Raw genomic sequence first — 26,938 nt, 5'->3', positions numbered from 1 at the left:
CAGCATCTGAGGAGCGGGAAAGCTGACATTTCGGGTCTGGACCCTTATTATCTCAGATTCTCCAGCATTGGCAGTTCCTACTATCTCTGAATCAAACTTTAAATAGACTGTGCTGTCTGAATTACAATTAGCACCATTCTGTGTTCATGCAGATAGCCAGCTGCGACATTGTTGGTAATGATGTCACATGCACTGTGAGTCAGTCCCCTGCAGTTTCAGTGGCAGCAAATCCAATCCTGTAGATAGGATGTTGCATTTTTATGAACGTAAATACTGTTCACAGTTACTTCACAAAAGCAGCTTTCTAACTCTTCAGATACTTAAAGTTAACAATAAAACTTGATTGTTACTCTTGGACTTTTCCAAATTAACTTTTTATTAAAATGAAACATAACAAAGAGAAGGAGAGGATTAGGCAGAATGGGAGGATATTTAATTGGGGAAGAGGAAACTATGATGCGATTAGACATGAGTTAGGAAGCATGGACTGGGAGCAGTTGTTCCATGGTAAGGGAACTATCGACATGTGGAGACGGTTTAAGGAACAGTTGTTGGGAGTGATGAGTAAATATGTCCCTCTGAGACAGGCAAGAAGGGGTAAGATTAGGGAACCTTGGATGACGAGAGCGGTGGAGCTTCTAGTGAAAAGGAAGAAGGTAGCTTACATAAGGTGGAGGAAGCTAGGGTCAAGTTCAGCTAGAGAGGATTACATGCAGGCAAGGAAGGAGCTCAAAAATGGTCTGAGGAGAGCCAGGAGGGGGCACGAGAAAGGCTTGGCAGAAGGAATCCGGGAAAACACAAAGGCATTTTACACTTACGTGAGGAATAAGAGAATGGTCAAAGAAAGAGTAGGGCCGATCAGGGATAGCATAGGGAACTTGTGTGTGGAGCCTGAGGAGGTAGGGGAAGCCCTAAATGAGTTTTTTGCTTCTGTCTTTACGAAAGAAACAAACTTTGTAGTGAATGAAACCTTTGAAGAGCAGGTGTGCATGCTGGAATGGATAGAGATAGACGAAGCTGATGTGCTGAAAATTTTGTCAAACATTAAGATTGACAAGTCGCCAGGCCTGGATCAGATTTGTCCTCGGCTGCTTTGGGAAGCGAGAAATGCAATTGCTTCGCCACTTGCGAAGATCTTTGCATCCTCGCTCTCCACTGGAGTCGTACCTGAGGACTGGAGAGAGGCAAATGTAATTCCTCTCTTCAAGAAAGGAAATAGGGAAATCCCCGGCAATTATAGACCGGTAAGTCTCACGTCTGTCGTCTGCAAGGTGTTAGAAAGGATTCTGAGGGATAAGATTTATGACCATCTGGAAGAGCATGGCTTGATCAAATACAGTCAACACGGCTTTGTGAGGGGTAGGTCATGCCTTACAAACCTTATTGAGTTTTTTGAGGATGTGACTAGAAAAGTTGATGAGGGTCGAGCTGTGGATGTGGTGTATATGGACTTCAGTAAGGCATTTGATAAGGTTCCCCATGGTAGGCTCATTCAGAAGGTCAGGAGGAATGGGATACAGGGGAACTTAGCTGCTTGGATACAGAATTGGCTGGCCAACAGAAGACAGCGAGTGGTAGTAGAAGGAAAATATTCTGCCTGGAAGTCAGTGGTGAGTGGGGTTCCACAGGGCTCTGTCCTTGGGCCTCTACTGTTTGTAATTTTTATTAATGACTTGGACGAAGGGATTGAAGGATGGGTCAGCAAGTTTGCAGACGACACAAAGGTCGGAGGTGTCGTTGACAGTGTAGAGGGCTGTTGTAGGCTGCAGCGGGACATTGACAGGATGCAGAGATGGGCTGAGAGGTGGCAGATGGAGTTCAACCTGGATAAATGTGAGGTGATGCATTTTGGAAGGTCGAATTTGAAAGCTGAGTACAGGATTAAGGATAGGATTCTTGGCAGCGTGGAGGAACAGAGGGATCTTGGTGTGCAGATACATAGATCCCTTAAAATGGCCACCCAAGTGGACAGGGTTGTTAAGAAAGCATATGGTGTTTTGGCTTTCATTAACAGGGGGATTGAGTTTAAGAGTCGTGAGATCTTGTTGCAGCTCTGTAAAACTTTGGTTAGACCGCACTTGGAATACTGCATCCAGTTCTGGGCGCCCTATTATAGGAAAGATGTGGATGCTTTGGAGAGGGTTCAGAGGAGGTTTACCAGGATGCTGCCTGGACTGGAGGGCTTATCTTATGAAGAGAGGTTGACTGAGCTCGGTCTCTTTTCATTGGAGAAAAGGAGGAGGAGAGGGGACCTAATTGAGGTATACAAGATAATGAGAGGCATAGATAGAGTTGATAGCCAGAGACTATTTCCCAGGGCAGAAATGGCTAGCACGAGGGGTCATAGTTTTAAGCTGTTTGGAGGAAAGTATAGAGGGGATGTCAGAGGCAGGTTCTTTACGCAGAGAGTTGTGGGAGCATGGAATGCGTTGCCAGCAGCAGTTGTGGAAGCAAGGTCATTGGGGTCATTTAAGAGACTGCTGGACATGTATATGGTCACAGAAATTTGAGGGTGCATACATGAGGATCAATGGTCGGCACAACATTGTGGGCTGAAGGGCCTGTTCTGTGCTGTACTGTTCTATGTTCTATGTTCTAAAAGGTGAAATGTTTGAAATTGTTTGACAAAACATTTAAGAAATTATGTAAATGTTTTGTGATTATGCACATTTTTCTGACTTGGCTTCTATAAATATTTTAATTTAAAATCTGAATAGTTTATGGTACAAACTATATCTTGAAAGTTGTAGGGGATTTTCAGAGCCCCTAAATCTTAGTTAACTGCTTTGAATCTGGTATTTCCTTTCTAGCTTTCAAAATGCACAGTTCTTTGCTTCTTTCATGTGTTATTCCCTGCATAAAAAGGAAGACTTACCACAGTTTTCATGTCTTAGAAAGCACTTTATAGCTACAGAGCCACTTTTGTATTGTAGTCCCTGTTATAAAGTATGAAAATATTGTAATATAGTCAATTTGTACACAGGAAGCTCCCTCAAACAATAAACCTTTTACAGTCACCTTTAAGAGCAAATGGGAACTCTGTTTAACGTTTCCCTCCAACCACACAATATTCTGTCTGTACTGAACTGGAATGCCAACTTAAGTTTTTACACACAGGCCTCTGGAGTGGGCCTCAAGGTCACAACATACAATTGAATTCAGAGGCAAGAGAGCTACAGCTGATGATTGAAGAGTAGGCATGGGGAATCTAAAGCTGGAATAACCTGGATGATAAGAATATAAGAATTAAGAACAGGGGTAGACAATTTGTCCCTTTGAATGTGCTCTGCCATTTAAAACAATCACAATTGATCTTATCTTGGCCTCAGCTGCACTTTCCTGACTGCTCTGCATAACCCTTCAATACATTAAACTGATTTAAAAAAACTGTCTCCTCCTTACATGTTTTCAGTGTCCCAGAATCCACCACATTCTGGGATAGTGAATTCCACAGATTCACAACCCTTTGAGAGAAGTAATTCCTCCTCATCTCTGCTTTAACTCTGGCACTTCTTAGTCGAAAACTATCATCTCTCATTGTAGATTGCCCCACTAGGGGAAACACCTGCATCATGCCTATTTTTCAATTTCCTTTAGCATCTTATATATTTCAATTAGATCCCCTCTGATTCTTCCAAACTGTGGTGAGTATAGGTCTAAACTGCTCAATCTTTCCTCATAAAACAATTGGTTCATCTCTGGAGTTAATCTCACAAACTTTCTCTGAACTGCATTCAATGCAATGACATCCTTAAAGGAAATATTCTTAGGGAGGCAAAGGGCAACTGAATGTGTACTTGACAGCTGTCTTCTCCCAATGAAATGGTTGAAATCAGGTTTGATAGGAAGTTTCAGAAGGCAATTTGGCATGAACTTGAAGAGAACAAATTTGAAGCGTAATGTGGAAGTTTGGGATCAAATTGGACAGTTGTTTCAAACAGTCAGCACAGGTAACATTCTTCTGTGCTGGAAGAATTCTATGAGATTCAAATGTAAGATTGGATGGCAATTTGTAAAATAAAACTTTCTACTGCACTGTTTTGTAAATTAACAACATTTAGTAAAATTCATTTACGTATCCACAAAATTTCAATTGTAAATTAGGTCTAACCATCTCAAACTCTGCTGAGCTTATTTAGCAAAACTTGCCTCTCACCAATCCTTTTCATTTTCTCCTATCTCAGTATTGCTGGAACTGTTTGAATTATATGTAGTATAATGAGAATAGATATGATAATAAGATGGTGATGCATATAATGATGCAACAGTGACGGCAGCAGTAAAATGCAACAGACTATGAAAGGATAGCATCTTAGTGACAGATGCACTTACAGAGAACAGTATTAGCTACGAGACAAACATGTAAATAAAGGATTTTTATAGATATGTACCATAGTCAGACAGCAGTCACTCGAGGCTAAGAAGAAATCACTCTGGGCCACAAACCACTAGAAGAGAAAGGATGGCTATCTCTTTATTGTGCAGAAGAGAACCCCAAACCACAAGGCTCAAGGCAACTGCTCAAACCATTATGTACCTTTTTTTAACCCCTTCCATCATCACATTTTTGTTTTAAACACACATAAATTGTTGCTGGAATATATTCTGAATTCTGAACTAAGCATTACATTATGTTCAATTAAATTGTTAACACTACCATCACATTGCTTTAATTCAATGTGTTTATGGACCTCAGCCAGGGCTTTTAAGTATTTGCCCAATCTGGTAGATGCTGTTAGCATTCAGTTATATATCCCTGCTCCAATTCTTGAAAAAGCACTAAAGTACACGGGGAGAAATTCAAAGGGAAAACAGATTAAAAAACAATGCTGAAGAGGGGACCATGAAAATTAATGAAACCTGCAGCTCCCCTGCAACCAAAAAATTTTCACCAAATGCAGGCACCACAGGTCACCGGGCCTCATCAATGATGAGAATTTAATCGACATTTAGGGACACATTTTCAATTTGGCTATTTTGCAGAGTGTTGCCCTCACTTTGTTGGATGGCTTGAAATTGCATTTGTCTGCTGGCAATTGATGTGTCAACCAAAACAGAATAAGGCCTCCCAATTTCTGAGGAAGGGTCACTCAACCTGAAACATCAACTCTGATTTCTTTCCACAGATGCTGCCAGGCCTGCAGAGCTTTACCGGCAATTTCTGTTTTTGTTTATGATTTACAGCATCTGCAGCTCTTTCTTTTTCTTTTTCAACAAATTTAGAACCCTGGTGTAACATACGTGGAAATCTTGGCCTTTGGGTGCTAGTGGCTGCATCATTACAAGCCCAACCGTTGCCTGGGAGTTGTGGCCTCAATCAGGCACCTCTTTAGATATTGATCTCCAAGTTGTGGGATGCACAGCCTTCGATGTGCATCACTTCCCCCTTTCCCCTGCAGCCCGTAGAATGAAAGTAAGACGAACTTTTGAAAAAAAACAAAATGAACAAGTTTCTTCCCTCAAGACTGGGAACTCAGGAGGGACCTGGTGGGGCCCGGTGAAGTTCGGGAGCTTGCCCTTTTAAGAGGTGGTGTCCTTTCCGGATTGAGCTGAGGATGGGCTAGGGAAGGGGAGGACTGAAAGTGACGGGTACATCATCAGCCCTGGGGGTTGTTTGTTGGAGGGAAGACAGACCCAGAGACACATACATATACAGACAGTCTGCCAGCTGATGGGTGCAGTAAAGGGGCAAAACCATCGCCTCAGCAGAGTCGCTTCGTCCCTGGACGTTTGGAGGGAGTAAATCTTTAATTTTTATTTGGCAGGAATAACCAGTTACTCCTGGAGGTCTGAACACCCGCAAGAAGAATATTTCACATGCTTTGGGGGAAAAAAGAAACACCCCCCCCCCCCCCACGAGTGATTTGACAAGCAAGGACGACAGGAGAGGTTTTCATTCACGAGAGACGAGACAGATGATTAAATTTGTGAAATTTACCCTTTGAACAACCCAAATGTGAACCAGAGAGAGAGAGAGCCGGGGAAAATGTAGGATCTGCAACAGCGAATAAGAGAGGGTTGGTTGGCCTCATTTTACTTTCTTGTTCGTGTTTTTTTTTGCAGGTTGTCGATTGTAATTTTTTTTCTCTAAAATCCTTCACACTTGCCCCATTACCCCGCCTCCCCCCTCCAGGTGTCGGTTCCCGAGTCTCTCAAAGTGCCTTCTACATGTTTGCAAGTGTTATGGACGTGAGTGCGTTCAAAAGGAGGAGAGGGTCGAGTTGGGAGATGCGATGGTCACTATGTGTCCTGATGGTAGCCGCGGTTACTACTTGCTCCTGGCCGGACTCTGCCTCTTCGCAGCCTCTTGCTTCCACTCCGAGGACGATTCTCCCTCCCTTCTGGCCTGGCTTTTCTGCAGGCTCCTCTTCTACTCGGCCCTGAGCCTGGGCAGCCTGATGCTGGGTAGCTTCTTGGTCCTGGCCAAGCAAAGCCGCCTGAAGCCACTCCGCTTCCCCAGAGAGATGGACAGCTTGCCCGGGGCTCCCCAGCTTCTGCGACAGCTCACGGTAAGGTGTGCGATTGTCCTGCAAACCACACACCCACGCATACAACTTGCATTTATATAGTGCCTTTAAGGTTGACGAACCATCTCACTGACACTTAACGGGGACAATCCATAAGCAAAGTATGACACTGAGCCACATAAAGGTAGACGTGATTCAAATATTGCCAGACAAAAATTCAGTCAATATTTCCTGAATTCTTGTCAAACTTAGAGCAAACCTAAAATGTCATTGTGGTCTGCACCATGTGAACCAGTGCATTTGGAAGTTTCTGCAGTGTTTCAAATCACTTGATACCCTTCAGGATCTTTGTACTCAGATTCTGAATTTGCCTAGTTTGACTAATGGGACTGCAAATGGATCGTTATGTCAGTTGACCCAAAAGCGGGGTGAACAAGTAGGTATTGCCTTAAAAGGGGAAAAGTGGAGCAGAGAGGACTGGGGAAATAGTTCCAGAGTTTAGGATTTAAAGCATCTGAAGTTGTGATCACTAAAATCAGTGGTATATGATACCAGAATTAAAGGAGTTGATTTGAGAGTCTGGGATATCTTTCATTTTGTATTTGGGGTGGGGGTGTGCATGAGGCTTTATGTAGAAAAGACAAGAAATGAAAATTTAAAATTCAAGCCACTGCTTGAGTGAGAGCTCGGGAGATTGACATTGGACAGGGGCAGTAGAGTTTTGTCAGGCTTTAAGTTGACTGAGGCTATAATGTGGTAGATGTCAAGATTGTGTTGGCATAAGAGGATATAAAGTTTTCACTGAGACAAGAGCTGAGACAGGTGGTCAGGCATTGTAATGGAAGTGAAATCAGTTGGTCTGAGTAAATGAATACCAGATTGGAAACTCATCTTGGGGTGAGATATGACATCAATGCACTTACACTTAAAAACAACACTGTTGCAATTTACTTTACTGAAATTAAATCCCCTCCAAAAACAGTTCAGGAACCGAACTAGAGGGGAGATGATTGTCTTTTTAGGAACAGTAATCTGTTCCCTGAAAGGCAGCAGATATAAGAGGAACTTTCAAAGGGGAAATTGAATATATATATATAGTTGAAGGGAATTTTTAAGGGCTATGGGGATAGGTTTATTCTTGGATTAATTGGATAACTTGACCAAAGAGACAGCAAAGGCTTCCTTCTACGCCATGAGATTCTAAGGTCCTAGTGTAGTCTATGACTATGAATCAGCTGGAAACCAATTTACCACCAAAGAAAAGTATTGCAGATGTCAAAAGTCTAAAACAAAAATAAAATGCAGTAAATCCTTAGCACATCAGGCAGCATTTGTTTGTGGAGAGAAACAACTTAACCTTTGAGGATAAGCTTTGGTTAGAATGAAATGTACTGTCTTTGTGACTTGGGATTTATTCCAGCTCCAAATGTTATTTCTTTCTGGCTGACATTAATATGATTAGAACACTGTAGATATTTCAGATAAGACTAGTCCATGCATGCTGATATTAATGTGGTATGTTTCACACTGGCCTGAAAAGATTGTGATCGACTTAATTTGGGAATTAATTTTGACTGCTCTTCAAGGCATAAATGCAGGTTCTGTTTTGGTATTAAGCTGCGTTTTGTTCTCGCTGTGTCTTCTTGAAACGTGTTCTCTCTTCCTGACTCTCTTTTTTTTCAGTCTCCCTATCCGTCTCTGCACGCTCAAATTTGTTCTCTTAAGTTATTGCTCCTGGTCAGCGGTTTCTCATCCACTTTTTCCCTTGCCTATGCTGTATTAAGAACTTTAGTATACTTCCCTGTTCTAAATTATAATTGCCGTGGTCTACAAGCAGGTAGTTGGTGAATGTAATTTATTTGCACCCTGATTTCTAGAAGCTACTTGGTAGTGTAAGGGTTATTTTCTGTGAACTAGGTGACACCTAATGTGCATTGGTGAGATGAAAAGACTCCATGTATCTGAGTTGTTAATTGATCACCCTATGATGGAGCAATGTGCAATCAAATATTTGCATTTTTCTTTGTGAAATTATCTATCTATTTCAAGAAAGATCACCAAATAAATCTGGGAGGGGATTTTACATGAAGTAACAAGCCATCATTTAAAAAGTCCAGTTGTTATCAATGTCATGAAATTCTTCGTTTTATTTTGTAAACATCCAATTTTGGAACAAGTCAGGTTGGAATTGTTTCAAGCTGCAAGTATGTAGACTATTTGTTGTGCCTTCAAAGCCAGTTAGAGAGATGTCAATCACCTCATGAGTTGATAAGTTAATTCCATAATTTAGGTGCAAAAGCACTTTTACCTTTGCAAGCTGATGGACAGTGACATCAGTCATCTCTCCTATGTAAGTGTTTCAGGCAGACGTTTGTTGTATCACCGTTCTGTTTGCTTGGTAACTTAAATGCAATGAGAGAAACAAGCTGAGGAGTTACAGTGGGGAATGGTGGGGTGGTGGGAGGTACTCCAGAACAGTTGAAGGCTCTCACCTTGGTTTCATGTGAATGTAGCAATTGTAATCTGTGTAATTGACTTTGAAGACATTACAAATACTCTGTGCACTTGCAGCTTGAAACAGTTCCAACCCAATTTCGAATGCTTGTCCCAAAACTCAAAGTCACTAATAAAGTTGTGATGAAGAATTCCAGGGCATTGATGTGATTTGGGCTGTTTAAGTTGTAACATGTTACTTCGTGTGAATCATCAAATGTGCCTAGGAGAGGTCCTAGCTCCTTGAAATTGACTTTTATTTTCTCTGCCCCACAAAGAACAGCAATATGTGATTTTACTTGGGCTGTCCTAAGGTGGCCACTTAATTCATTTTTACATAAGATGGAGTGAAGCAGTGAGGGATTTATAAATAAAATTGGGAAGTTAGTGAAGAGCAGTGAGGACCAGAACATTGGCGTACAGGACTTTTGTTACAAATACTTTAAGGGCAAAAGGAAACTGAGGGGAAAATTTTTCAAACAGATGTGGGTATAGAGTGAGTGCCAGGGGAAATGGCGGAGGCTGCCTCAGATACAACATTTGAAAGGCATCTGGATGGGTACGTGATTTATTGTACGGAGTGCAGTGAAAAGCTTTGTTTATGAGCAATGCAGGCAGAACATTGTAAGCAAGGATGTACAGATCAAAGGTTGTATAAACAAAACTTCGACAGATGCATTCAGGATATATTGCTCAGGGCATGTGCTAGCATTAGCAAGGTCAGCATTATTTGAGGCTAGACAGTCCATTCATCAGTCTGATAACGGCCATGAAGAAGCTGTTCCTGAAACTGCTGCTCTGTGTTCAACTTCTGTGCCATCCGTCTGACGGAAGTCATTACCGGGCAGTGATGGGTCATTGATATTGGCAGCCTTTCTGCAGCAGTGAGCCATGTAAATAGAGTCCATGGATGGGAGGTTGGCTTCTGTGATGGTCTGGCTGTGCCTTCTGTAGTTTCCTACGGTCCTGAGCTGAGCAGTTGCCATCCCAGGCTGTTATGCAACTGCACAGGGTGCTTTCAGTGGTGCATCTGTAGACATTGGTGAGAGTACATGCCAAATTTCTTGAGCTGCCTGAGAAAGAGGCATTGTCGTGCTACCTTGACCGTCATGTCTATGTGGGAATTCCAAGACAGGTTGTTGGTCGTTATCACTTCGAGGAATTTGACGCCCTCCACCCTCTTTAAACCTTAGTTCTGTTGATGTAGATGGGGGTGTGTTCTCTTCCTTACTTACTATAGTCAATGATCCTTCTTTAGTTTTGCTGATACTGTGAGAGAGAAGTTGCTCTCATTGTACCACATCAACAAGCCCTCCAAATTCCCTCTGTATTTCAACTTGGCATTGTTAGATATCCATCCTACCATGGTGATGTCATCAACGAACTTGTAGATGGCATTCGTTTGGAATTTGATGACACAGTTGTGGGTGTTCAAGAAGATCTCTCTGGCATGATTGAGTTAGACCGAAGGGTCTGTTTCCATGCTGTATGACTCTGACTAATTCTCTGTTAGTCGTACAGTATGGAAACAGACTGTGTTTTGATTTATGAGCTTTGGACAAATTGGAGCTTGTATTGGCAAGAAGTTGGCAGGCAGCTGAACAGGGGATTTGAGCATTTTTGGCTCGATCAAAAGATGTATAGCCTCTTCAGCAAAGGAAATGGGGGAGATAGATAATTTTGCAAAAATTAGTGTGTTGCTTCGGTGAAAGGATTTCAAAACATTTCTAAGGGTGCAATACCTGTGTTATATACACACTGTTTCACTTTGAGTGAGTAACTTGGTAGGGGATTAGAACCAAAACAAAGATACAGTTTTTCTTTTAGAAGATTAAGTTGGCTCTGGTTTTCAGCTGATAATGGGAACTGCAGATGCTGGAGAATCCCAAGATAATAAATGTGGAGCTGGATGAACACAGCAGGCCAAGCAGCTTTTCAGGAGCACAAAAGCTGACATTTCGGGCCTAGACCCTTCATCAGAAATCTGCCTCCCCCTCTCTCCCTATTTATTCCAGAACCCTCTCCCCATTCTCCCCTCTGATGAAGTGTCTAGGCCTGAAATGTCAGCTTTTGTGCTCTTGAGATGCTGCTTGGCCTGCTGTGTTCATCCAGCTCCACACTTTATTATCTGGTTTTCAGCTGTTCAGTTGATGCCAGTGTAATCCGTAATCCTAATCTTAATAGATATTATCAGTTGGCTGTGTAACCTATACTCATGTTTGATTCACTGCACATTGCTAATGTTTCATTGTGGAAGATGGCCTCGATACTGCTAGCAAAGTGGCAAAATTTATTTAAAAAATGTAGTGAAGGTGTACTGATATTTGAGAAATGCTTATTATAGCAAATTGAACACTAATGCTTGATAAAATAGTATGAAAAGTTCCCTCTCCTCTCCTCCGTTTCTTGGGCACATCTATGCATACTACCAACAACAGTTTATAAACCTTTTTTTTCCTCATCCACTTTTAGCACTGGTAACTTGTTTTCACTTTTGCACGCCTATTCTTATCATTTAAGATGTCCCTGGTGAGGTATATCATGACCAGTTGTAGGGAATTTTGCTTTGTCACATTCCTCAAGAGTAACCTTGATGTAAACTTTTCCCATTCTGTACAGCATTCCACTGGGTGAGAATTGATAACTTGTGACAAATAGTAATTTTGCACAAAGAACTCGTACCCACAGAGAAGTGTCTGAAACAGTTCCACTCTGCCTTGGAGCAGGTTGAAAGTCAACATTGGTCCCATAAGTATCGTCTGAAGTCAAAAGTGTGACCCAGAAGGGAAAGATTGTGTGCCGTTGAATCGGCAATATGTTTCATTTTTAAACTCCTGACACATTCACCCAAGCTCAGTGGTGGACTGTGACTTTAAGCTGTTTGCTCAGGGTGGATCATCTCTAAAGTAGTACAGTGACTTGAATTTACCTTTTCTGACTAATTTTAGAAAGCTGAAAGTTCCAATCTAAACATCCTAATCTGACATTCTCCTCAGAGCCTTGGTTTGGAATTGTTGGAAAGAGTTCTTTTTTCTAAAAAAAACACCCATTTATTATATAAATAAAAGCTTAGGAAAGAGCCTTGCATAGGACTGAAAATCCTGCTGAGGCCAGCTCACCCCTTTTCTCGGCTGGATGTGAAGAGCTCTCTCTCATAGTTGATGATGGCAGTAGGACCAAGTACAAAGCTTGATATCGGGAAGGTAGTTCCTTAAGGAGGCCAACAGCTTGTCACCCTTAGCCATTAATGGGAACATTTCACCTTGTTCACTGGAGTATGTCAAAGTATCACCAAATCAGAGCTAATCATTAACTACCTTCAGACATTTGTAAATAATACCTCTGCCCTGGACATTTGCACTATTTTCGCAAAGAAATACCTGTATGGTTTAAATGTATCCATAAATGGGTGTGATTCTGAAACAAATGTACACAATTATCATTTACAGTAAAATATTTGGTGTTTAATTCAAAGCACAGATGTCATCATTTCTCCCCCTTTTGACATATGAATGCTGGAGGGAATGTGTTCCTAAAATACCAGTTCAACAGTTCCCAAAAATAATTGGATTTGATGTCAGTCTGCAAAGCACAATACTGTTTAGGCAGCTTTTTAGATCCATTTTGCTATCTCCAGTGGTGTGGTGAAATCCATTGGAGATCACAGACTAACGTTTGCAAATAGTGGCAAGAAGTTGCATCTGTGTAAAACCTTATCCTTCCCACCATGATATCATGAAACATAATACTAATTGGCAGCACATAACATATAGCTCCCAGCAAGAAATGTGCAACTACTAAGAAATTAGGATCTCTGACCTGGAGGCTTAAATAAGCTCTCTCTGAAATTGAATAGCAGAAGTTGTTGAAGGAGGAATGCATTCATGTCAAAGTGAACATATAGCCATTAATTTCCAGGAACCAAAACTAATACACCTACAGCAAAGCTAAGATAGATGATTTGTTCCTGATCTTGTACTTCATGTTTCAGTTTTATAAAATTCATTTGTGGGAATCAGTGGTAAGATTCTGGTCCACTTTTATTTACTGTAATTTGTTTAAGCCATGTTGGTAGAAGCTGCAAACAGGTTACCCTCATAAACAGGAGATGCTGATAGATTGGAAATTTAGAAATTTGGAATAAAGTGAAAAAAATTATTGTAGAAAAAATGGCTGCTTGGTGTTTTGGTGGTAGACAATATTTGGGTTATGTGTGATCTCTTGCTATTTTCTCATGGGAGGATGATGGCCTATTGGTATTAGACTAGGCTGTTAATCTAGACACTCATGGTTACACGGATTCAAATCCCACCATGGCTGGTGGTGGAATTAAAAGTCTAATGCTGCCTATAAAATCATTACTGGAACAGATGTGTTTTCTAATAATGTCCTTTTTAGGAATGGAAACCACCGTGTGACTCCCCAATGTCATTGAATCTGAACTGCCTTTTGAAATGACCGAGTAAACCACTTAGTTGTAACAATTGTTAGAAAGTTTTGAAAAAGAAACCAAACTGGAAAGACAACCTGATATTGACCAAGGCACAAACAGCTTTGTTAACTCTGCAGTGTCATCCTTACTGGGGGCTAGTGCCAAAATTGGAAAATCAGACTAGCTAAGCAACAGCCTGACAGTAACATTCACAGAATCATACTCTACATGACCTTTCAGCCAGATGCCACCATCACCATCCCTGATACGTCCTGTCCCACCGGCAGGACAGACCCACAGAGGTCGTGGCACTGTTATATACAGCCCTGTTGCCCTGGGCACGCTCAACATTAACTCCATTCACCGTGAATCTCATGGCACCAGGTCAAACATGGGCAATGAAACCTTCTGATAGTAAGCATATTCTGTCCTCCTCCAGATGTTGAACAACACTTGTGGGAAGCATTTGAGGATGACAAGGGTGCAGAACGTACTGTCTGGGGAATTTCACTGTCCACCAGCAAGTGTGACTTGGCAACACAATTGCAGGTTTGAGCTGGTCAAGTCTTAAAGGATGGAGCTGCAGAACTGGGTCTGTGACAGATAGTGACAAAAGAATGCACTTGACCTGAACCTTGTCAGTCTGCCTTCTGCAGATGTATCTGCCCATTTTAGTATCAGTAAGAATGATCACTGCACAGTGCTTGTGGAAATGAAATCCCGCCATCACATTGAGAATATCTTGCATTGTGCGGTGTTTTATTATCACAGTACTAAATGGGACAGACTTTGAACAAATCTAGCAACCCCCATCTGGATGTTGGACAGTCATCTGCAGTAGAATTGTATTCGAAAACAAACTTGCAACTTTGCAATCTCTGTATGTTCTCTTAGCCACTTACTTTCCTGCCTATAGTGTCATCAACAAATTTAGTAACTGTGCCAGCTGTGCCTTCATCCAAGTGATTTGTATAAATTGTAAACAGTTGACTCCTCTGAACTGATTGCTGTGATTCCTTGATTAAGTTGTGAAGTGTGTCCATATGATTTCTGCAGGAATGGAAATCAAATCTTTGGAGCACACTGCAAGATATGAAAGTTGGACTGGATTGAACTGAAAGTTTCTTTTTTTATTTAATTGTACTATATTTTTGTATTTATTTCTGCAAGTGTTATCTATGATGTGTGCACCTTTTTGCAAATTCATTAAAGTGTTGATTCGAAATATATTTTGTTTGCTTGCTGAAAAGTCCTGAAAGATTAATGTGTGGCATTTTAACCCTGTTTTCGATGTTGTCGCCTGTGAAATTTGTTGCATACAGCTTAGAATTGTACATCATCCATAGTGAACTTGTTCGAATTAAATTTTTGGAGCTTTGATTACTTGTGTCAGCATAGAGAAAGGTTTATGTCTGTGTCTGTCCTGAAGACTATAATTTTGCAAACAAAAACAGAAATTGCTGGAGAAACTCAGCAGGCTTGGTAATATCTGTGGAGAGAACACAGTTGATGTTTCAAATTCAATGACTCAGTTCTTAGCTTAACTATAATTTCCCAACCTTGCCATCAGCATGGTGGAACTCTGTGTTGTGTGACTGAAATGGCTTCCTAAAATATAAACCAACTGTGTGACCGAGCCATTGCCTTGCACAAATATAGTATTGATTATTTTCTCTGCTACTTAAGCTTCTTTGGCCTAAATTATTTTTCCACTGGCACCTTTGTTTAGAATTCTTGTCCTATCTTGAGCACATGCAGTTTCTCTTTTTCTGTTATACACAATGTTTATTTACTTCCATCAATGTCTTTTCTTTTTAATTCCATTAATTCAGAAAATGAGGGCATTGCTGACAAGGCCAGCATTTATTGTCCATTGCTAATTGTCTTTGAAATGGGATTAGTGAGCTATCTTCCAGAACTGCAGCAATTCATTCAATGTGTCACTCCCAATCCTTGTTTTCCAATCCAGAATATATCACGTGTACACCTAACATAAAAGCAAACTTTGCACTGACCTCTGTGTCTAATATCAAAGCCTTTGCAAAGCAGTATAGTTGTGAGTAATGTTTCTAGTGGTGTTAATTTGAACTCGTTGAGTTCCTCCTAGTGCTCTTACTATTGCTTTTGTTTTCCTCCAATTAAGTTAGTGCATTAACTCAATAAATGATTTTACTTTTTAATAAATAAGTCCTTGAGGAATTTAGAAAAAAGCCTAAAACCAATCTATCATTTTTTAAAAAAAAAGTTAGGTGTTCCGTTGCAAGAGCTCATATAAACTGAAAGACGGAAAAAGAAGTCAAGTCTGGATTTGAAGTATGTAGTGTTAGGACATAGTGACACTAAACGATTTTAAATAAACAATACAGAAATTTCTGGAGACACTCAGCAGGTCTGACAGCATCTTTGAAGAGAAGTCAGTGTTAATGTTTTGAGTCCTTTGATCCTTCTTCAAAACTTTGTCAAAAGCTTTTAACTTCAGTTTGTGAGAGAGGAATTGACGAAAATCGACTGGAAGCAGAGCCTAGTGGGGAAGACAGTAGGCCAACAATGGCTGGAGTTTCTGGGTGTAATTGAGCTCACAGTACAGAGGTTCATCCCAAAAGAAAGAGAGATTATCCGGAGTGGGATTAGACAGCCATGGCTGACAAAGGAAGTCAGGAAATATATCAAAGAAAAAGAGAGCCTATAAAGTGGCCAAGAGCACTGGGAAATCAGAAGATTGGGAAGGCTACAAAAACAGACAGAGGATAACAAAGAGAGCAATAAGGAAGCAGAAAATCAAATATGAAGGTAGGCTAGCTAGTAATATTAGAAATGATGATAAAAGCTTCTTTCAATACATAAGAAACAAACGAGAGGCAAAAGTAGATATTGGGCCGCTCCAAATTGATGCTGGAAGGCTAGTGATGGGAGATAAGGAAATAGCTGAAGAACTTAAGTACTTCGCGTCAGTCTTCACAGTGGGAGACGTGAGTAGTATGCCAACAATTAGGGAGAGCCAGGGGGCAGAGTTGAGTACGGTAGGCATTACAAAAGAGAAAGTGCTAGAAAAGCTAAAGGGTCTAAAAATTGATAAATCTGCTGGCCCTGATGGGCTACATCCTAGAGTTCTGAGGGAGGTGGCTGAGGAAATAGCGGAGGCTTTGGTCGTGATCTTTCAAATGTCACTGGAGTCAGGGAAAGTCCCAGATGATTGGAAAATTGCTGTTGTAACTCCCTTGTTTAAGAAAGGATCAAGCAAAAGATGGAAAATTATAGGCTGATTAGTCTAACCTTGGTAGTTGGTAAAATTCTAGAATCCATTGTCAAGGATGAGATTTCTAAAATTCCTGGAAGTGCAGGGTCCGATTCAAACAAGTCAGCATGGTTTTAGTAAGGGGAGGTCGTGCCTGACAAACCTGTTTGAATTCTTTTGAAGAGGTAACCAGTATGTTAGACCAGGGAAACCCAGTAGATGTTATCTATCTAGACTTCCAAAAAGCCTTTGATACAGTGCCTCACGGGAGGCTACTGAGCAAGGTGAGAGCCCATGGTGTTCGAGGTGAGCTACTGGCTTGGATTAAGGATTGGCTGCCTGACAGAAGGCAGAGAGTTGGGATAAAAGGCTCTTTTTCGGAATGGCAACCGGTGATGAGTGGTGTCCCGCAGGGTTCAGTGTTGGGGCCACAGCTGTTCACCTTTTATATACTAATGATCTGGATGAAGGGACTGGGGGCATTCTGGTGAAGTTTGCCGATGATACAAAGATAGGTGGACAGGCAGGTAGTACTGAGGAGGTGGGGAAGCTGCAGAAAGATTTAGACAGTTTAGGAGAGTGGTCCAGGAAATGGCTGATGAAATTCAATGTGAGTAAATGTGAGGTTTTGCACTTTGGAAAAAAGAATACAGGCATGAACTATTTTCTAAATGGTGAGGAAAATTTGCAATCAGAAGTGCAAAGGGATCTGGGAGTGTTGGTCCAGGATTCTCTAAAGGTCAACTTGCAGGTAGAGTCAGTAATTAGGAAAGCGAATGTAATGTTGTCGTTTTTCTCAAGAGGGTTGGAATATAAAAGCAGTGATGTGCTTCTGAGGCTTTATAAGGCTCTATTTAGGCCCCATTTAGAATACTGTGTCCAATTTTGGGCCCCACACCTCAGGAAGGACATACTAGCCCGGGAGCGTGTCCAGCGGAGATTCACACGGATGATCCCTGGAATGGTAGGTTTAATGTATGATGAACGGCCAAGGATCCTGGGATTGTACTTGTTAGAGTTTAGAAGGTTGGGGGGAGATCTAATAGGAACTTACAAGATAATGTATGGCTTAGAAGGGGTGGACGCTAGGAAGTTGTTTCCGTTAGGCGGGGAGACTAGGACCCGTGGGCACAGCCTTAAAATTAGAGGGGGTAAATTTAAAACTGAAATGAGACGACATTTCTTCAGCCAGAGAGTGGTGGGCTTGTGGAATTCATTGCCACAGAGTGCAGTGGAGGCCGGGATGTTGGATGCCTTCAAGGCAGAGATCGACAAATTCTTGATCTCAGAAGGAATCAAGGGCTATGGGGAGAGCGCAGGCAAGTGATGTTGAAATGCCCATCAGCCATGACTTAAATGGCAGAGTGGACTTGATGGGCCAAATGGCCTTACCTCCACTCCTATGTCTTATGGTCTTATGGTCTTGTGCACTTAATGACAAAAACGGATTTTGTTTTTTAAAAATGTAAATATTTTGGTAGCGTGCTTTGTGTTAATATAATTGGATCATGCATCAAAGGAGTTGATGAGTTTTAACAATTTTTTTTATTCATTTGAGGGGATCTGGCCTTCTCTGCTGAGCCAATGTTTCTTGCCCATCCCTAATTACCCTCAGGGAGGTGATGGTGAGATGACTTCTTATCAGTGTTGTGAAGCCATTCATCTTTTGTGTAAGACAAGTCTCCTGTTTACCCAACCATGGATTATGTGCTCTGCTACAGTTAAAATGGTACACGTTTGGCTCCAGGAAATTATCAAATCAACTCTTGTTTGATAATGGTCCAGTGAAACCCCTTGAAGATTTTTTTCTCTGCTTATGCTTTTCAGGTCATCCATTTTTATACTATCAACGTAAAGCTTTCTCCTTTTACATCTCTCCTGCCAATCACTAAATCTTCCAACCAGCTGTATTTAAACTTCGCGTCACCACAGTCTTCCATCTGATTTTAAGTTTTTTCTTCTTCTTCCTTTTCTTCCTGACGATCCCATCTCTGTTGCTTGCCTCATTCAATAACAGATGACCGTAGTATTTCAATCCCTTCTTAGTTGCTCTTTGATTTCACTGATTATTGTTCCTTTTCTTATCCTTTCTTGTTATTCCACTCATCTATCTCAGCATCCACATTTCATTCTGCTGCAGGAATTATATAAATGTTTCTATCTCCTTCCCAAAATCCATAAACCTGATTGGGTGGACCAAGGCATTGTCTCTGCTTGCTCCTGCCCCATTGAACTCATCTCTGCTTACCTTGACTCCACCATTTTCCCCCAGGTCCAGGAACTCATCACCAATGTTCGGGACACTGCCCATGCTGTTCACCCCTCCAAAACTTTCACTTTCCTGGCTCCCAACGCCTCCTGGTCACCATGGACATCCAATCCCTGTTTACCCGTATCCCCGAGGCAGATAGCCTAAAAGCCATCTGCATCTTTCCCTCTCACGGGCCCAACCAGTCCCCCTCCACTGACATCCTCATCCACTTAATAGAATTTGTCCTTACCCTCAACAACTTTTCCTGTAACTCCTCCCGCTTTCTGCAAAGTAAGCTGGTAGCCATGGGCACCCATATGGGTCTGAGCTATGCTTGCCTCTTTGCCGATCTGTGGAACAGTCCCTGTTCTGCTATTATGTTGGCACCTTTCCTCACCTCTTCCTCTGGTACATGGATGACTATGTTGGCACTGTGTCTTGTGCTTCCATGAGGAGCTTGAACAGTTTATCAACTTGGCCAACACCTTTTCACCCCAAACTCAAATTCACCAGGACCATCTCTGATACCTTGCTCCCCTTCCTGGACCTCTCTGTCTCCATCTCCAGTAACCATCTCAGCACCAACATCTATTTTAAACCCACCGACTCCCAAAGCTACCTTGCCTACAGCTCCTGTCAGCCACCCTCCTGCCAGAATGCAATCCCTTACTCCCAATTCCTCTGCCTCTGCTGCATCTGGTCCCAAGATGATGGAGCATTCCACTCCCAGACGTCCCAGATGTCATCCTACTTCAAGGAGTGCAACTTCCCTCCCCACTCTCCATTGATCCATAATGCCCTGAACCGTATCTCTTGCATTTTCTGCACTTCTGCCCACACATCCGCACATTCTTTCCCCCCCTTCCCCACCCCAATTCCCAACACCAACAAAAATAAGGACACACTCCCGCTGGTCGTGACATCCACCCCACCAAACACCGCATCCGGTGCATCGTCCTTCACCATTTCCACTACCTGCAATCTGACCCCACCGTCAAAAGGAGATTTCCTTCCCTACCCCTATTCTACTGTTCATAGCGGCTCGCTTGCTCTATGACACCCTCATTCACTGCACACTCCCCACCAGGCCTACCACATCTGACACCTCATCACGTGTGAAACCCTCCCTCTCATTCTCACCTCCTTGACCTGGCACTACCTGTCCATCATCTTCTCCACCCTTCCCAATGACCAATCCCCACTACATGCGTCCACCTGTCACCATCCCACCTATCTTTCCCCCAGATCCACCCTCCTCCCTCTGTTTGCTTCCCAGCTCCCTTCTCCCTTCCCAGTCCTGATGAAACGTCGACTTTCCTGCTTTACTGATGATGCCTGACCTGTTGTGTATCTCTAGCACCATGCTGTGATGACATCATATCAATGCAACTTTTTGTATCATCTAAAAAAGGCTTCTATAAGCAGCCACAGACAAGTAACAAGTAAACTGCCTAATAAGTGAATTGCACGAAGCGCCATAAAAGGAATTTATTCAGCTTACTTTGAACTAGCTATTTATAAACATTAAGAAAGAGTCAAGATATGTTCCCACAACCTTGATTTAAAAACTCTATAGTTGTGATTGTTCCTGGATGAAGTACAAGAAAAATAGACATGAGTTCCAAAGTGTACACTTTCCTCAACTGTTCTCTTCAGTCTTCCTGAGCTCAGGTTAAAGGACCAGTATGTCTCAACTCTCAAAATAATAACTGAAGTATCACTGAGATTGTGAATCTCTATTCGTATTGCAAACAAAAGCATAATAATGGGAATCTGATCATTAATCTTCCAGTCTACGGGAAGCATACAGAAGAAAGAGAACTGAGATGGTGGGAGAATACTGGAAATTGAAAAACGACTGGGGAGTTCTTTTCGAGCAAAAGAGATTGGTCAGGGTGATTGTAGCAAGATAACGTTGATAGATTTAAAAATGGATCTTATTGCTGCAGCTCATCTGTATCACAGTAAACAAAGGGTTAACTGATTCATAACTTTAATGAAAAATAATTAAACTTGAAGACTGAGTGCGTTTATTGCTATCTTGACATTATACAAAGGCATAGTAGCTCAAAAGTGCCTGAATAAACATGGCAGTTCATCCAAAGTTTATTCCTTAACTGATTAAAAAGTGACTCTTCTAGGAATTGTTTTGCTCGCACATGGATTATAAATCCACTTTAATTTATAATATTACAAAAACAGAATTATCCAGATATTTGAAATCTGAAGAAAAATAAAATGCTGCAAATATTCAACAGGTCAGACAGCATCTGTGGACAGAAACAGTCGATGTTTCATGGTGTAATGACCTTTTTTTTAATGTCACTTTCTTAAAAGATTTTACATAACTTCATGTTTGAATCTTTTCCGACTGCTTTCAATCTCTGCTTTAGCAGTGATACAGCTTTAGTCTGAGAATTTCTGTGATATTTTTCCTCCTTTGTCCTCTTTGACATCTCCTCAGCCTTAGATGGTTGACCACACCAGCCACCAATGCCACTTCTTCAGTATCCAGCTCATTGGTTAGATTTTAAAAATACCTGTTCGTAGAATGCGTGTCACTGGTTTAGCCAACGTTTATTTCCAACTTCTAATTGCCCTGGAGAAGGTAGTGGTTACTGCCTACTTGAACCAGTGAAAGGATACCCACTATGATATCAGGAAAGCAGTTTTTGACCCAGAGAAAGAATGATGATATAGTTCTAAATCAGAGTTGAGTTGCTTGGAGGGGAACTTGCGGAATAAGGAAGAAGAATTTAAAATCAGATGGAAGACAATGGTTACAAGAAACTTAAAATACTGCAGGTCAAAAGATTTTGTGACTTCGTGGAAGAGATGGGAAAAGGGGAAGCACTATGTTGACTGTGGAAAAATGGGGGAAGCTGATGAGCACAGAAGCAGAGTGAAAATCTTCAAGGTGTTTCATAGGAGAAGTTTCATGTTTCTAAGCTCTGCTGCCATTTCCTTTCCAAGTGATAAGGTATCATGGTTTGGAAGATGCTATTGGAAGACGCTGCACCACATTTTGTGAATGGTAAACACTGCTGCCGTTATTTGTTTGGAGAAGAGAATAAATGTTGAATGCTTTGAACAGAATGCTAATCAAGAGGGCTGCTTTTTCATGGATGGTGTCGAGTTCTTTGAGTGTTGCAGTTGCACTCAACGGGCAAGTAAAAGATTGCCGTGTAGGTGGTGGACAGCTTTGGAGGAGATGGGAGGTTGTTTCCCCTTATAGGAGAATCTAGACTAGTAACATGATCTCAGAATAAAACACTGCTTGTTTAAGACACAGGAGAGGAGGACTTATTTAAAGGTAGAGAGCCTGAATTTCTTTTTCAACCATAGGACTAAAGAGGCTGGATTTTTAAGTATATTTAAGACTGAGGTAAACGGATTGCTAATCAGTAAGGGACTTCAGGGTTATTGAATAATGCGGGAAAGTTGATTTGAGACTTATCAGATCAGTCATGATTTCATTTGAATGGTGGAGCTGACTCTCCGAGCAGAATCACCGTGTCCTTTGGTCTATGGTCAATGGTCTATGGCCGTTGAATGAAAATGGCTACTAACTTCCCTTGTTGGAGATGGTATGTAATTTTTAAACTCCTATTCACTGGATGAGGGTGTTGCTGGCTAGGCAGAATTTATTGCCCATTTTTAATTGCCCTGAGGGCAGTTCAGAGTCAACCACGTTGCTGTGGGTCTGGAGTCACATGTAGGCCAGACCAGAAAAAGATAAGTTTCTTTCCGAAGGGACATTAGTGAACCAGATGGGGTTTTCCAATAAACTGCAATGGATTCACAGTCATCGTTCGTCTCTTAATTCCAGATATTTATTGAATTCAAATTCCACCGTCTGCCACAGCGTGATTTGACCCCAGGTCCCCAGAACGTTATCTGGGTCTCTGGATTAACTGTCCAGCAATAATACCACTAGGCCACTTATCAGCCCAAGCCTGAACATTATCCAGCTCCTGCTACATAGACAGCTTCAGGACTTGAGTCACAAATGGTGCTGATCAGTTGTGCAGTCTTCAACAAATATTCCCACTTCGGTTCATATCATGGAGGGAAGGTTATTGAAGCAGTTGATAAGGTTCATCACTTATGCTTTGGACCAGCCTTCCAAGCTAAGAGCCCATGGTACCTAAGGCAAGTTGGCAAAGTGCCTCCCATCAGCAAACCAATTTTGAATCCAAAGGATGATGATGGAGGGTTATTTTTGTGATTGCTGGTCACAGGCTTCTAATGTCCACAGTGATCAGTGCTGGGACCCTTGCTGTTCATGTACATTAATGACTTGGATGTGGATGTAGAAGGTATCATTTAAAAAGTTTGTAGATGTTGATGATAGTGAAGGTGATCGTCTCAGTCTACAGTCTGGTAGATATCACCTGATATATTGGGTAGTGCGGTGGTAGATGGAATTTAATCCTGGTAAATGTAACGTGATATATTTTGGAAGATCTAATAAAATAATATATACAATGAATAACAGATACCTAAGGAGTACTGAGGAACAAAGGGACCTTGGTGTACAGGGCCATAGGTCCCTGAAGGTGTCAGTACAGGTAGACAGGTTGGCGAAGAAGGCAAATGTGGTGCTTGCCTTCATTAGCCAGGGCATGGTATATAGGAGTAAGGAACCCTTGTTACAACTTTAATAAAACATTGGTTAGACCACAGATGGGATAGTCTGTGAAGTTCTAGCCACCACAGTATTGGAAGAACATGTTTGCACTGGAGAGGATGCAGAAGAGATTAACCAGGACGCTCCTAGGATGAAAAGTCTCTGTTATGGGGAGAGATTGGATAGGCCGAGTTTCTTTTCCTTGAAGGGGTGGTGCCTGGGGTGGCTGGTCGGAATCTTTTTGAGGTATACAAATTGAGACCTGTTGATAGAATAGATCATGGGAATCGTTTCCCCACGGCAGATATGTGTAAGACCAGAGGGCACAAGTTTAAGGGGAGGAGCAAGTGGTTTTGAGAGGATCTGAGGAAATTTTTTTTACACAGCGGGTAGTAGATATATGGCACACTGCCTGTGAGAGTGGAGGCAGCTACACTCGCAATATTTAAGAATGTAAAAGCTGGCTATGAATTAAGTGCAGTTAAAGTGGGTAAGTATAGTTTGTAGTTTGTGGTCAGAATAGACAGCTGAAGGGTTGTTTCTATGCAGTATAGTCAATGATTCTATTGAACTGTAGCCAGTTTCTGGAGAGTCTTTCTTTTCTCCCCCAACGTATTGTTTCCCCCAAAGTCCGCAAGGATCTGTTATTTGCTGCCTGCGGCTTCCTAATCTACATGTTACATGCATGATCATGTCCAAATGTACAGAGACAACATTTACCTCTTATCACCTTACTATCTCTCTCTGTCTTAGATTCCTTGTCTGAGGTGTAATTTTGACAGATAAGGTTAGTATTGCCAAAGCTGCTGACTTTACCATTGGTAACAATTCCATGATTTTGCTGTGAATACATCCCTCTTCCCACCTGTGTCTTAAAGTGAACTGGTAAATATACAATTTTGGCTCCTATTTGACTTTGGCTGCACTTCTGACTTTGTACCCTCTCTACCACTACTGACCTTCTATTTCTAGTCTGCAAACTGCCCCTACTTCTCAACTCTCAAAAACCCATTGCTGCCCCAGCTCTCTCTGCCTCTGATATTTCAAACCTCAAAAATTGCATTGCTGGGCTGGTTGTATTTCTATACTCCTCTGCTCATCAAAAATTTGTATTCTTTCCTCAATCAAATTACACTTACTCGCCCACTTCTGTACTTTCTGATGAACATTGGCTCCTAGCCTTTTCTAGTTCCCCTAACCTTCTTTAAAAATCCAGTGTTAAATCACCCCACAGTCTTCCTCTTCCTGATCTTTATAAGCTTCTGCAGCCCACAGCTCTGCTTCCCAACTCTCCCCATCCATCCAATTAAATGGAGGAGGTTAGACTAGGCAAACCAGGAATACATGTGGTTCTTGAGATATGATTGTAACGCTGCCAGTTGGCGGACCAACAATGGCCACTGAACAATGAATTCATGGTTAAGCAAGGTAGGATCCAAATTTGCAAATTTCTGTACACTTGAAATTTTATTTAAAGGATGTAGAGAGATATAGGACATAAGGGAGTAGGGATGGATAGCGTATGGTTCCCGATTTACAAAAACTTGTACATACGCCTTGGACCTCACACAGGAATGTGTCAGATCTTTAAAATTAATACTGACATAAGAACATTTCCTGTAATTATGAACAGCTGTTTTATATTTTCCTCTTTTGTATTCCGATGTGTACAAATTGTAAATGGACTCGAGAATGGAATCTGTTCGTAACCCAGGGATAACCTGCCTGCTCTTACAGGCTTTGTTAGAATTGTTTCAAACACAAGAATGTGGTGGAGGAACAGCGACGTAGGTTGTGCTGGAGCTGTTTACAACATAGGAAAATAACGAAAGAATGGTGACGTATTTCCAAGTGCTGTAGTTACTGCAGTAAGTTCTGGTCACTACAAGATTGTAAAGGTTTCAATGGAGCTACGAGGATGGTTAGCAGGTTCTAGAGTAGTTTTTTTCTTTGAGTAAAGATTGGATAGATTAGGATTGTTTCATTTTAGAACCAAGGTAGTTAATGTAATTGAAGTGTTTTAAACTGAGTGAATAGGTGGGACCTATTCCATTAGCAATAGGATAACTAACCTGGGGTATAAATTTAATGTAATTGGAGAAGAATAATGGGGAGTTATTGATTCATAGAGATGTACAAGCACAGAAATAGGGTTGGATATATGGGCTGAATGCCTTCAGATTTTGGAGAAGTATGACAACGACTCTAGACCCTGCTAAACATCCTCGTAGCTCCATTGAAACCTGATTCTCCTCATAGTATCTCTAGCCATGCCTATCAGTTGATATGCCTACAGTCCAATTCGTCCATGCTGACCAGATATCTTAAATTAATCTAGTCCCATTTGCCAGCATTTGGCCCATAATCCCCTGAACGCTACCTATTCATATATCCATCCAGATGCCTTTTAAATGTTATAATTGTACCAGCTCTTCTTCACTTCCTCTGGCAGCTCATTCTGTTTTTGCACCACCCTCTGCATGAAAAAGTTGTTCCTTAGATCCCTTTTAAATCTTTCCCTTTTTCACCTTAAACCTATGCCATGTAGTTTTGGACTTGTCCAGCCTGGCTCTTGTCTCTTTACCCTATCCATGCCCCTCATGATTTTATAAACCTCTATATGGTCACCCCTCAGCTGCTGATGCTGCAGGAAAAATAGCCCCAGCCTATTCAACCTGTCCCTATAACTCAAACCCTCCAACCCTGGCAACATCCTTGTAAATCTTTTCTGAACCCTTTCAAGTTTCGCAACAGCCGTATTTTCATCCTGTCAGTGCTAGGGTTCTAGAATTGGCTGCCTGAGGGGTTTAAGAGGTAGAAATGCTCATGATACTTGAATAATACTTTGGATGTGCAATTGAAGTGCTACAATCATTGTATGTGGGTCTCAAAGGGTTAGTGCTGAGAAGTGCCACAAGCGTCATTGAGAAAATTGATAGTGTATGGATATGTGGGCTGAATGCCTTCAGATTTTGGAGAAGTATGACAACGACTCTAGACCCTGCTAAACATCCTCGTACCTCCATTGAAACCTGATTCTCCTCATAGCAACTGATAGACATGGCATTAGATACTAATGGCATTAGCTACTTCTTGTTTAATAAGACACTTCTACTAGTCAGACTTTTTTTATCACACTATACCAAATGGACCTTGTGGTTCCCTTTTGCTTAGGATGGTTGCAGTAACGTTGCCACATAATGAAGTCCTGACTTTATTTAGTTGTAACCTGCATACTATGGACGAGCTAAAAAGTGAGATTTGATTAGCCAGTATTGACATAAATAGCTGAATGACTTCCTGTCCATTCTGTTTGTTTCTGTGAAAGAAAATTAGACACATAATAAGTTGTGTTTGAAGTCTTGGCTAAAGAAGACCTCATTCAAAAAGGGACAGAGACAACCAAGAGATAAGTCAGCTAAAAAATCTG

At 41.5% G+C, this 26,938-nt stretch overlaps 1 protein-coding gene across 1 annotated transcript in view; it reads left to right on the top strand.

Moving 5' to 3' along the window:
- The first annotated feature begins 5,576 nt into the window (after positions 1 to 5,576).
- snx25 (sorting nexin 25) overlaps positions 5,577 to 26,938 on the top strand; it is a 208,382-nt gene continuing 187,020 nt past the window's right edge. The window contains exons 1-2 of the mRNA XM_048527573.2: positions 5,577 to 6,017; positions 6,134 to 6,509. Of these exons, the coding sequence (XP_048383530.1) occupies positions 6,234 to 6,509 (276 nt within the window). The 5' untranslated portion in view covers positions 5,577 to 6,017; positions 6,134 to 6,233. The remainder of the gene's footprint in view (positions 6,018 to 6,133; positions 6,510 to 26,938) is intronic.

The sequence above is a fragment of the Stegostoma tigrinum genome, chromosome 3, assembly GCF_030684315.1.
Source record: "Stegostoma tigrinum isolate sSteTig4 chromosome 3, sSteTig4.hap1, whole genome shotgun sequence".
Lineage (NCBI taxonomy): Eukaryota > Metazoa > Chordata > Chondrichthyes > Orectolobiformes > Stegostomatidae > Stegostoma > Stegostoma tigrinum.
Note: the sequence above shows the minus strand (reverse complement) of the source record. Positions and strands in the feature narration are given on the sequence as shown.